At 39.7% G+C, this 12,432-nt stretch overlaps 1 protein-coding gene across 24 annotated transcripts in view; it reads right to left on the bottom strand.

Annotated features, from left to right (window-relative positions):
* The window catches only part of RIMS1 (regulating synaptic membrane exocytosis 1), a 438,679-nt gene that overhangs the window by 237,970 nt on the left and 188,277 nt on the right, over positions 1 to 12,432 (bottom strand). For all 24 annotated transcript variants that reach the window (XM_089681365.1, XM_089681367.1, XM_089681368.1 and 21 more), the window contains one exon: positions 9,854 to 9,900. In XM_089681365.1, the coding sequence (XP_089537491.1) occupies positions 9,854 to 9,900 (47 nt within the window). The remainder of the gene's footprint in view (positions 1 to 9,853; positions 9,901 to 12,432) is intronic.

Below are 12,432 nucleotides of genomic sequence, written 5' to 3'. Positions count from 1 at the left end.
ATGCTATGCTACATGACCAAATATAAAAATAGTAGTCTATGGGTGTGTATAAATGGTACATCTGTCACAGAGGACTGGAGGGGAGAGGGAGGTAAACTGCCAATATAAAGAGATCATATTTTACGAATATTGTTATTAGGAATATAAAGCGATATATACAGAGTGTAATGTAAAAACATATGAATGGAAAAATAGGAGATAATATAATACAATAGGCAAGGAAGAACTTTCCAATAAATAAGCAATAAATATTGATAAAAGTTATGTAAAATAAAACACAGTATATAAAATCTGACTACACTACAATTGGGCAAGAGTCAACATCAATATCACAATGATAAAAAAAACAATAATTCATGTATAAAAAACATTTTTTGTACAGTACATCCAATGATATCCTAGGGTTCACAACTTTGATCCCAGGATAGCTAAATGGATTCTGCTAAAATGGTCTACACACTGGTCTATATACATGGACTGGTATGCACTGACCTACACTAACAGGTATACATAAACTGACTTCTACATAGAGAGATGCATACAGACAGACAACCCAAATCAAATCAATTTGATATATCACAGCTTTGCTTCCCTTCCTAGTGAGCTGTGATTGGCCCACAGCTCTCACATGATACAGGAGCCAATCACAACACCCTGTACCATGTGATCAGCTGTAGCCAATCACAGATCACTAGTATTTTGAACTGTAATGAACTTAACCCATTCATGACAGTTCAAAGCAAGTGTTGCATTGAGGGGCAATAATCTTTAAAAAAAAAAAAATACATGATCATCCTCCCAGAGTAATACAATGTTACTGTGGTAAGATCACACTGCTCTGATGAAAGTATTTTTTGATATAACAAAAAAAAGTTAAAAAAATAAATATTGAGAAAATTAAAAAAAAATTTGAACTACCTGCCGCTGGCTTGCGATGTGCAGGCATGCAGCGGGTCTGGGCAAAGCAACCCTTGCGTCACTTTCTATCTCCCCTCCACATTAGACTGCCCACAGACTATTGCATTCATGCGATAGCTTGCTGATCACCGCCATTACTAGTATAGTATTTGTACAGATCAATATGTTGATTATGAACAGAACTATACTAGTGCCTCCTTTGTATAGTGTCCCCAAAAAGGCATTGTTAGCAGGATCAGCCCCATTCACTGCCAGCACTAGCATTTAGCACCTCTTCATGGAAGATTTGTATCAATTGATTGTAGGCCAAATCAATTTATACACACAATACATCGCTGTTCACCCACATTTGGCTCTTGCCAGACAATTTGCATGGAAACCTATCACAGTTTCCAAATTTAGAACTTTTTTGGGCCTAACCCTCAACATGGGCATTACAAAAAATAATGAATTGCGGTCATATTGGTCCACAGACCTGATTCATCATATGCCCATGTTTTCTGCTGTTACATGCATGGCTTTTTTTCAGCAGGAACTCAGGGGAACACAATTACGGCACCTCCAGCATCAAAATATATGTAGTGGTAAAGGGTGGTGGGGTGTACTAAAAGGTCTATTGTTGCTGGGGATCTAGTTTTGCTGTGGGGGATCAATTGCTGTGGGTAGGTCATTTATTGATGTGAAGGATCTACCGTAGCTGGAGGGGTATATTGTTTTTTGCTGCTGGAGAGTATATTGCTGCTAGCTGCTTGGAGATCTATTGTTGTTGGTGGGGGTCATTGTTTCTAGGGTGGATTTTTTGTTATTGAGGGGTATTTTGTTGCTGGCTGAAGGGGGTCTATTTTACTTCTTTTCTTGTTATCATTAACAAATGCCTTTCAAATTACTTAGCACCTCAAAATGATACTTGGGTTCTGTATTCTCTAAAAGGGGTGGTACTGAGATTTGGGTAGGAGATGGGACTGAGGGACGAAGCTCGGAGGGGGTAGAGGGTGGTGACAAGGGGTGACCGAAAATGGAGAGTACCTTCACCTATTCTCTCGGAAAAAAATCCCTGGTTACATATATTCCCAACAAGGACCAAGTATCTTTTTTTTTTTTAGCTTCCGGTCGACTTTCATGTAAAAGCAATCCTAGTGGCGAATTAACTGCTGAATCACTTTTACAAGCTGTGGGAAGGGACACCCCCCTCTTGCTACCTTCTATGGCTTTCCTGGGCTCTCCCGTCCCACCGGGGAACCTGAGAATGCAGTTGGGGGAACCGCTGGCCTGAATGGCTCCAATCATCTTTATGGTCTAAGAAACCGGAAGCAACCAGCATTTCATAATTTTGGTTTTGCCAGATATAAACCAATTTAAAATTGAGAAGGCATCTTATCACACTGATCTTGGTGTCATCAAATGCTTTAAGGGCAGAGGAGAGATCTAGAGTCTAATAGACCTCAGATTTCTTCGAAACAAGTACCTGTCACTGCTTATTGCTATCACAGGGGATATTTACATTCTTAGTGATAACAATAAAAGTGATAAAAAAAGTGAACTAGACAGTGTAAAAAAAAAGCAAATGCAAGCGTCGGTCCTGTGTTGGTATGTAAACAGAGATTGCACCATGCATGCACGTGAGGTATCACTGCAAATCTCAGACTGAGGGCAAAAAATCTAGCACTAGACCTACTGTGTAAATATAAGTGGAAACTTGTAAAGGCTTTTAAAGCATTGCCTATGGATATTAAACATTTAAGCAGTTTGTCGCTGATACGAGGGCATGCATAATTTTAAAGCACGTCATGTTTGGTATTATCATCTTTTATATTTTATCCAACAGTTGGGCAATATATTGTGTTTCTGTGCATTAAAATCCAAAAAAGTGTATTTTGTTTTTTAAAAATTTGGATTTGACATAAAAATTGTCAGCACCCATCATTTTATGACAAAAAAAATTACTAACTTTAAAGCACATATATATATTGTTTGGGGGTTCCAAGTACCGTATTTGCCGGCGTATAAGACGACCCCCCTACTTTTCCTGCTAAAATGTAGTGTTTGGGCTATACTCGCCGTATAAGACTACCCCTCTTCCAATGCACACCAGTGGGAGGAATAGTGCCCCATCATTGATGTCAGTGGGAGGAATAGTGCCCCATCATTGGTGTCAGTGGGAGGAATAGTGCCCCATCATTGGTATCAGTGGAAGGAATAGTGCCCCATCATTGGTATCAGTGGGAGGAATAGTGCCCCATAATTGGTGTCAGTGGGAGGAATAGTGCCCCATCATTGGTATCAGTGGGAGGAATAGTGCCCCATCATTGGTATCAGTGGGGGGAATAGGTGCCCCATCATTGGTATCAGTGGCAGGAATGGTGCCCCATCATTGGTATCAGTGGCAGGAATAGTGCCCCATCATTGGTGTCAGTGGGAGGAATAGTGCCCCATCATTGATGTCAGTGGGAGGAATGGTGTCCCATCATTGGTGTCAGTGAGGGGTGGAATAGTGCCCCATCATTGGTGTCAGTGGGGGGTGGAATAGTGCCCCATCGTTGGTGTCAGTGGGGGGGAGGAATAGTGCCCCATCGTTGGTGTCAGTGGGAGGAATAGTGCCCCATCGTTGGTATCAGTGGGAGGAATAGTGCCCCATCATTGGTATCAGTGACACCAATGATGGGGCACTATTCCTCCCACTGAGACTTGCTGACCCTGTTCTCGTATGGTGCTGCTGCAGCCAGCATATGTGGTTGCAGCAGCACCTCTACACAGCACACTTACCTGCTGCTCCGGCACTCAATTTTCGCGGGGCCGCTCGGCTCCGCCCCCTCGCCGGTGATTGGCCGCCTGTGTGCCTTTCCTGAGCTACAGTTCTGGCGGCCAATCACCGGTGAGGAGGCGGAGCCGAGCAGCCGCACGAACATCCAGTGGCCGAACTGAAGGAGACGCCGCGCTTCCTGGACCGGATCGTCGTGGGACTGGATCCAGGTAAGAGACATCAGCCCCTGCAAACCCCTGTACTTAATGCCGCAGCCCCCCTAACATGTGTACCGGCGTATAAGACGACCCCCGACTTTTGAGAAGATTTTCAAGGGTCAAAAAGTCGTCTTATACGCCGGCAAATACGGTAATTTTCTAGCAAAAAAACTGTTCTTTCATGTAAACAAAAAGTGTCAGAAAAGACTTGGTCTTCAAGTGGTTAGAAGAGTGGGTGATGTGCTGCATAAGCTTCCCCCCAAATGAAAACTAGACACCCCAAAGAATTTACATGTTGAGTCCATGTAAACTTTATTTTTGGAAAATGACAAAAAAATTACTACCTTTAAAGCACTCTGTGAAAGCATCTAAAGCTCAGGAACAGATCATTTCAGCTCCTAGTCACAGCACTGGATGCTGGCTGTTACGGGCAGACAGCCGTTCCAGTGCTTGCCTGTGCTGGGACCCATGGATCCTTGCTGCTGCTTTAAAATGGCACTGGGACACATAGTCGCTATCCCACTGACATTTTAAAGCGACAGTGAGAACTCAATTGGCTAAGGAATAACTGAATGAAGTGTATGTAACAGTGGTACAATATGGTGCTGTTGTTGCTATTTCTATACTATGTTTACTCCATACGTCACAGCCAGTTATGCTACCATGTATTCCATTATAAAGCCATGTACTGCTTTATAATACTGAAACTAAAGAAAATCGTATAGAAAGACAATTAGCCTTATTTATCAGTATGCATCAGATCAAATCTGTCTGTTCTGCAGCAAAATACCATTTGTTAAGTGAATCCCTGTATCTGAATGGATGCTATGGGCAATAGTGACTGTTCATATCTGGGACAGATATGTGAATGAGTGAACCATCTGTTTTTAGTTACCTAAATGAAATCTGTACTGAAAGAATCTATAGACAGTTGAAGACAATAGATTTTGTGCTATATGTCCATGTCCCTATAATTCATATACTTCGAAAAGCAAGATATGTAATCATGGAGTTTATGTCAACATATATAAGAGAACCATTGAGTATCATAAAAACTATTTTATTTTAATCCATTAAAAAGATTGACAAAAAAAATACTCTCCATTTAGAGGTTCACCACATTTATAGATTCTAACCCCCCAGTAATATACGTAGCTGTAGAATCACAGAACAAAAGGGTCATCAGTATGACAGGATAGTAGTCTAGACTTGTATATTCAAATAGTGGCAGGGGTTCCCATTTCATGCTCATCAAAGTAGAAAAATCTCCTGCAAGTCCTGCAAGGTTCACATCATTCCAGCATAGGATGAATGGAAAAGTTTCTACTTTGGTGGGCGTCAAACGGGGAATTGGTCCCCTTTGTGAGACCTATTTTTATAGCTTTGTGGCCAAATATGGGTATCCTTACCTGAGAGGTGGTGGTTCCATCCTGGGTTATTTCAGATGCATCTCCATGGAAAACATTGTCATGTTGTAAATTCCAGTTAATCATACCTTCTGGTACCTTTTTGCAAAGATCAAGTGTGGGTTCCAATGTATTCATTCTCTCACATGTTCTACTGAAGAAGTACTTCTGAAACATGTCATGTCTACATGTGAATTATGTTTGGAATCTATACATGTTGTGAACCTCTAAGTGTAGAGTATTTTAATTTGTTTTGTCAATGTTTGCAGACACCCAGTCTACCTCAAGACTCTGCATATTTGAGACTCCTTTTGGGCTTTTGGGGGGTGTCAATCTTTGCTGCTGTGTCCTATGTGGTGCACAAAATGTTTGTTTTATCTGGATGTGAAAGTGCACTGCATTACCCGCAACACCTCTGCACACTGAATCCTACCTAGAACTCAGGAACTGCAGCTAATAGTATACTGTAAGCTGTTGTGTTGCTCTCTGTGCATGAACTGTCTGAGTATAGCTGACTTGCTTGTGTTCCTTACTGTATTAGGTGACAAGAGTATGGAAAGGGAGCTCAGACAAGTGTCTTATGCTGTGTATTGTGGACTGGGCAGCAAATACATGTAGCATGCATCATCTGGTTTATTGTCCTGTACTGTTTACTAGTTTAGATGCATAATGTCTTCTAAATGGCAATGCCGTTGAGTGGGAATTACTGTAGTGTTGTGCTGGCTCCAACTCATTCCTCCCACAGCCATTGTAGATAAAAACACCAAGGAAAGTCATGTGACTATGGAGTACAGTTGAATTCAATTTCCAAATCTACCCAGGTCATGGATGAAATCTCTAAGTGATCCATATATTTCCATTACTAACACTTGGTGTCTCAGATTTCTGAAGGTAAATATACAATGTAATGTCAGGTGAGAAGGACAAAGAGTTTTTCGGTTCCTCAACACACAGGCAGAAGCTACCTAAGGGTCGCAGGCGCTTTCAACTTCGTGGATCACTAGGCTTATTTTAATATACCTTTACCTACAACAAATCTTCATGTGCTAAGCTCTGCTCCTTGCAGCAGCTGTAACCTACACTTTAAATTATATACATACACTGTATGTGTATTCTGCATGTCATTCAAAATGTACTGAACAAGATAGTGGGCAGTCATTTGGCAAGTCATAGTTATATTTCTCCTATTTTCTGTCCTGTAACTTTAAAATACAGATGGGGGAATTCATTAAGGGTGTAGTAGACACCCTTTAGAATTCTGTCAGGGTGCCAGACCTAAATTGTTCATGGTAATAGCAATGGATATATCCTGATAGGGAACTGAAAGACTAGTTCAGGTCTGCCTGGCTATTGATTAACAGAGCTCAGCAGTGGGTGGATCTATAGATGCTATTCAGTCCAAAAGCGGCTTTCGAAAACTGCCCATGGTTGTGCACTGTCAATAAAAATAAGGTGGACCTGATGGGAACTAGTCTCTCAGTCCCCGATCAGGCTTTGCCCACTCAGTGAAAAAAGTAATTTAAAAACATATCCATGACATCATCTCAGTTCCCGGCCCTCTTAATAAAATGCAGCTTTTGGCTCATGCATCTCTCCACCTACAGCTGAATGGGGCTGGGGATACAGTACTCTGTGGTAAAATGTCACATTCATGACAGCTTCCCAGCACAGTCATGCTCCACTGTACCTTAGCAAAGAACTGCTCTTAAAGCAGTATTAAACACAAAAGCAAACATTTATTATATTGCAGCTTACCAATTCTTAGGTGCGATTGCTGCATTAGTATTCTTTTTAAGACTTTCTCTTTTCTATTTTCATCTGGTGATCCAGCCAGCAAGTCTGTTTTTCAAAAGCTCATGCTCTCCAGCAGAATGTATCAGTTTACAAGGATGAGACAAACCATTTAACGCTGGCAGAGGTCATTTAAAATGATCAGATTTTATTTATTCATGTTAATTCTTTATCCCAAAAGGAAAAAAAAATGTTTGCTGTAACTGATTATAAAGCATTAGCTGGAGTTTGGCTTCAATTAATTAGTGTATTTAAATCTTCTAATACATTAAACAATCCCCTCCCCTCAGAGTTGTGTCTCACTAATACAGGAGGTGTGTTACTGGCCAGATCATAAGGTGGAAAGAGGAGGAAAAGCCATAGAAAAAAAACTGATAAGCGATGATTGGTAAGCTGTAATATATTACATTTTTGGTTTTGGGTTTACTGCCAGTTTCCTAATCTGAAAACATTTTGTATTTCTTCAAAGTGCAACCTAGTTTTTAAAAATAACTGCAAGCAGGTAGCTCATGCTATGTGTATTCTGCAATAACACACATTTACTTGCCTGTTTGCAGTCTTATACTGATTGCATGGACAGCTCAGCATGCATTCTTGGCACACTCCAGATGTGCCGGAATGAATGACTCCCATGTGCATGCATGGGGTGACATCATAACCCACTGGAGGCCAAAAACCTGGCACCTGGAAGTAGCCTGGGAAGCTGATGTAACAGATGAGGGGTATAACTGTCACATTGCTGGAAGGTGGAGGTGAGTATTTTTGGGAGTTTAGTTCCGCTTTAAGAATCTGTTGGTGCCATAGTGACAGTGGTTAGAGCTATCTGTTTGTTGCCCATGTTGTTAATGTTACCAAAATGGGCACAAATGCTTGTTTGAAATAGCAGCAAGTGGTTCTATAGGTCAAAGAAAAAAGATCAGGAAAGTGATGTACAGTTGCAAGAAAAAGTATGTGAACCCCTTGGGATTACGTGGAGTTTTGCATGAATTGGGCATAAAATGTGCTCTGAACGTCATCTAAGTCACAACAATAGAAGAACACAGTCTGCTGAACATAATACTACACAAACATTAGATGTTTTCCATGGTTTAATTGCACATAACATGTAAACATTCACAGTGCAGGGAGAAAAAAGTATGTGAACCATTGGACTTAATAACTGGTTGACCCTCCTTTGGCAGCAATAACCTCAATCAAACGTTTCCTGTAGTTGCAGATCAGACCTGCATAATGATCTGGAGTAATTTTGGACCACTCCTCTCCACAAAACTGTTTCAGTTTAGCAATATTCTTGGGATGTCTGGTGTGAATCGCTCTCTTAAGGTCATGCCACAGCATTTCAATCGAGTTGAGGTCAGGACTCTGACTGGGCCACTCCAGAAGGCGTATTCTGTGCTGTTGCAGCCATTGTTTTGTTGAATTACTTGTATGCTTTGGGTCATTGTCCTCTTGCATCACCCATCCTCTGCGGAGCTTCAGTTGGCGGACAGATGGTCCTACGTTTTCCTGCAAAATGTCTTGATAAACTCTGGAATTTATTTTCCCATCAATGACAACAATCCGTCCAGGCCCTGAGGCAGCAAAGCAGCCCCAAACCATGATGCTCCCTCCGCCATGTTTTACAGTGGGGATGAGGTTTTGATGTTGGTGTGCTGTGCCTTTTTTTCTCCACACATAGTGTTGTGTGTTCTTCCCAAACAACTCAATCTTGGTTTCATCTGTCCACAATATATTTTGCCAGTAGTGCTGTGGAACATCCAGGTGCTCTTTTGCAAACTTCAAACGTGCTGCAGTATTCTTTTTGGACAGCAATGGCTTCCTCCGTGGTGTCCTCCAATGTACTCCATTCTTGTTTAATGTTTTCCTTATTGTAGATGTGTCAACAAAAATGTTAGCATGTGCCAGAGATTTCTGTAGGTCTTTAGCTGACACTCTGGGATTCTTCTTTACCTCATGCTGCATTCTGCGCTGTGCTCTTGCAGTCATTTTTACAGGACGACCATGCCTAGGGTCGAGTAGCAACAGTGCTAAACTTTCTCCATTTGTAGACAGTCTGTCTTACCATGGACACATGAACATCAAGGCTTTTGGAGATACTTTTGTAACCCTTTCCAGCTTCATGGAAGTTAACAATTCTTGATCGTAGGTCTTCTGAGAGCTCTTTTCTGCGAGGCATGGTTCACATCAGACAGTGCTTCTTGAAACCAGTAAACCCAAAACAGGTGTGTTTTTTTTAAGGGCAGGACAGCTGTCAGCAACACATCCAATATCATCACACTGATTGGAGTCAAGGTTGGCTCACTCCTGGCTCCTATTAGCTCTGGGAGAAGTCATTAAGCTAGGGCCTCACTTACTTTTTCCTCCCTGCACTGTGAATGTTTACATGTTATGTGCAATTAAACCATGGCAACATCTAATGTTTGTGTAGTATTATGGTCAGCAGACTGTGTTCTTCTATTGTTGTGACTTAGATGACATTCAGAGCACATTTTATGCCCAATTCATGCAAAACTCCACGTAATCCCAAGGGGTTCACATACTTTTTCTTGCAACTGTACATTCTTTATTGAATTACCCTCGAAAATGACCAGCAGCGTCACAGCCACTAGTAATTGTATAGCTAAAGCGTATGAACTAGAATATATAAAGTGTAGCCCCTACCATCTTGCTGCATTGGGAATTTCAAATCAGACAAATTTTTAAGGGCAAAAATTGATTAGTGTCAAATATTTTTTAAGCAACATGCAAATAAATAAGATCAAGAAAAAAAGAACACTTACTAGATTCTAATGGCGGATGAGAGCTTTCTGGGATCCTTGGAATGTCTCTGGAGTGAACAGAAAAAAAAAAATATTGTGGTATTTAACACTTTTCTCAATGAAATGAAATGATCCAAATGGATCCAGGAATTAAGGTGTTTCACAATATATGTATTTTTATAGATTATAAACATATACCAAACTGTCTAATACGAAAGTACATAAAAAACTGAAACGACAGTTCAGGCAACAACCACGTACTTTCTTGAAAAGAAGAATTTGACTGTTTGCTATGGGTAGCGAAGAAAATAATTTCAGAATCTGTTTGACATGATACCTGGGGGTTTAGTTACTAAAGGTAAATAAAATGTTCACTTTGCAAGGGTATTTTTACTTTGCAAAAGATTTTTCCCTCAGCATAGTGTATGTGTTGAAGATTTGTTTTGTAAAGAATACCCAATCATATGCAAGGAAAATAAAACATATGCATATGACTGAATGAGGGAGGTCAGCAGAGCTTAACCTCGTTCACTAAGATAAGGGAAACTGTATTATTATTTTTTATTTATTACAGATATTTATATATCAATTTACACTGTGCATTTTATATATATATATATATATATATATACATACATTCACATCAGTCCCTGCCCTCAAGGAGCTTACAAATTAAAGTACTTAACTCACATTGATATATACACACCGCATGTGTTTGGCGTGTGGGAGGAAACCGGAGTACCCAAAGGAAACACACGCAGGCATAGGGAGAACATGCAAATTCCATGCATGTAGTGCCATGGTTGGGATTTGAACCGACAAAATTTATGCAGCTCAGCAGAAGTGCTAACCACATAGCTATTCCTTGCAAAGTGAACAGCATATTTACCTTTAATAAATCAACTCACAAGTGTCTTCATTTATAGTTCCTAAGAGTTTAGAAAGGTCATAGATTCCATCCATATGTGGGCTAACAAGATATTTGACATGAAATTAAATAAAATATATATTTCTTTGATCCAGTCTTACCAGACATTCAATAAAGCAACTTGATGAGCAGTCATAAAATACAAATTGCAGCAGCCCATCTTATGGAATGGAAAAATATGTGAAATCATCTTTTAAATGCTATGACTTTAATAGAATGAAATCAAGTTTTCAGGGTCACTGAACTTTGCACTTCATTATTACACTTATTATTGTGTTAATACATGTTTATATATGTATTATGCTTATAACATTCTAGAAAACTTATATTTGAGTTAACGTTCTTAATTTGTGTTTACATGTCAATGGGAAAAAATGCATAATTGGTATAAGCAAGTTTTTCTCTTTACATATTATAAAATACTAGCTTTGCCCAAAACATTCATAACTTACAGGTTATGGAGATAAAAAAGGCAGAGGAAAGGAGAGAAAGAAAGAATCAAGGATCGTGCAGTACAGTACATCTAGACAAATTACATGGATGGCATGCTCTGCATGAAAGAAGTTGATGTCAAGGTCTATTAGCTTAAGGTTGCTCAATAAACTACAGAGCACTGCTTTCTGTTGGAAGGTTAAATACACAAATCCAGTTTACAGATTGCTGTAATAACCACAGCTTCGTAAACAATATGAAACTAAACTTGTCATTATTTGCAACATGGTTAGTAATACAGCGCTGCATGGTTAAAAACTGTGTACCCAGGTCACCTTTTTGGCAGTTCAAAAAAAAAATCTATACTAAAACCAGACGAATTACTGATCAAGGCATCAATAAAACGAAGTGCAAAATGCAAACGCCCAACAACCTTTAAACGTGCCTAGTTATTGTATGGAAAGCCTCAGGATATGTTAATTAACAATAACAGGCTTTTACTGGTTTTGGTGGTAATTAGTGAATGGGAAAATCTGATAGATGTTGGGCCACCCTCAGATGAGAACATTGGTCAGTCTTACCTGCCCATTAAAGTGAACCAGTGTTGACTTCAAACTGCTTCAAAATCTAAGGCATGTACAGCAGAAAACTACATGTAAAAAAGATGCTTAAATGTATCTTTACATACACTGTAGAGCTTCTTGTGAGCCCTGCATGTATGTTTACATATAATATAGAGCTCCCTGTGATACATGAAGCTCTGGGATTTATAAAATACACATAACAAATGCAGTTCCTGAACCTGAAATTTGCTATACCACCTTCCACACCACCATATTGGTCCTGAATCTCATAACTGGTCAATCATAGAGACAGGTCAATAATGAGGTTCAGGAGAGTGGAAAGGCCTAAAGTCTCTATTTTTTTTATTACACAGCGTCTACATTGGTTTCAAGCTTCTTGTTAGCTCTACATGATATTAAAATATACTGTATATGCAGTAAATGTGGGTGCCTGTTTTATATGTGTGTCTAAGGTTTAGAAGCTAAAGTGAACACAGGTTTACTCTTACGCCAAATTGTCAAATTTGAATATTGGCTCATATCTGAGATTTACAAAGTATATTGTTTTCATCAAAACATTTAATGTCATCATTGAGATATCTCTTACTGTAACATCTTGATGGAACTATGTGAGTGATATTTACAAGCTCATCAGGTGCGTATCCAGTTTTAGAGAT

The sequence above is a fragment of the Staurois parvus genome, unplaced genomic scaffold, assembly GCF_062004578.1.
Source record: "Staurois parvus isolate SC_StPar_1 unplaced genomic scaffold, SC_StPar_1.0 ptg000264l, whole genome shotgun sequence".
NCBI lineage: Eukaryota > Metazoa > Chordata > Amphibia > Anura > Ranidae > Staurois > Staurois parvus.
Note: the sequence above shows the minus strand (reverse complement) of the source record. Positions and strands in the feature narration are given on the sequence as shown.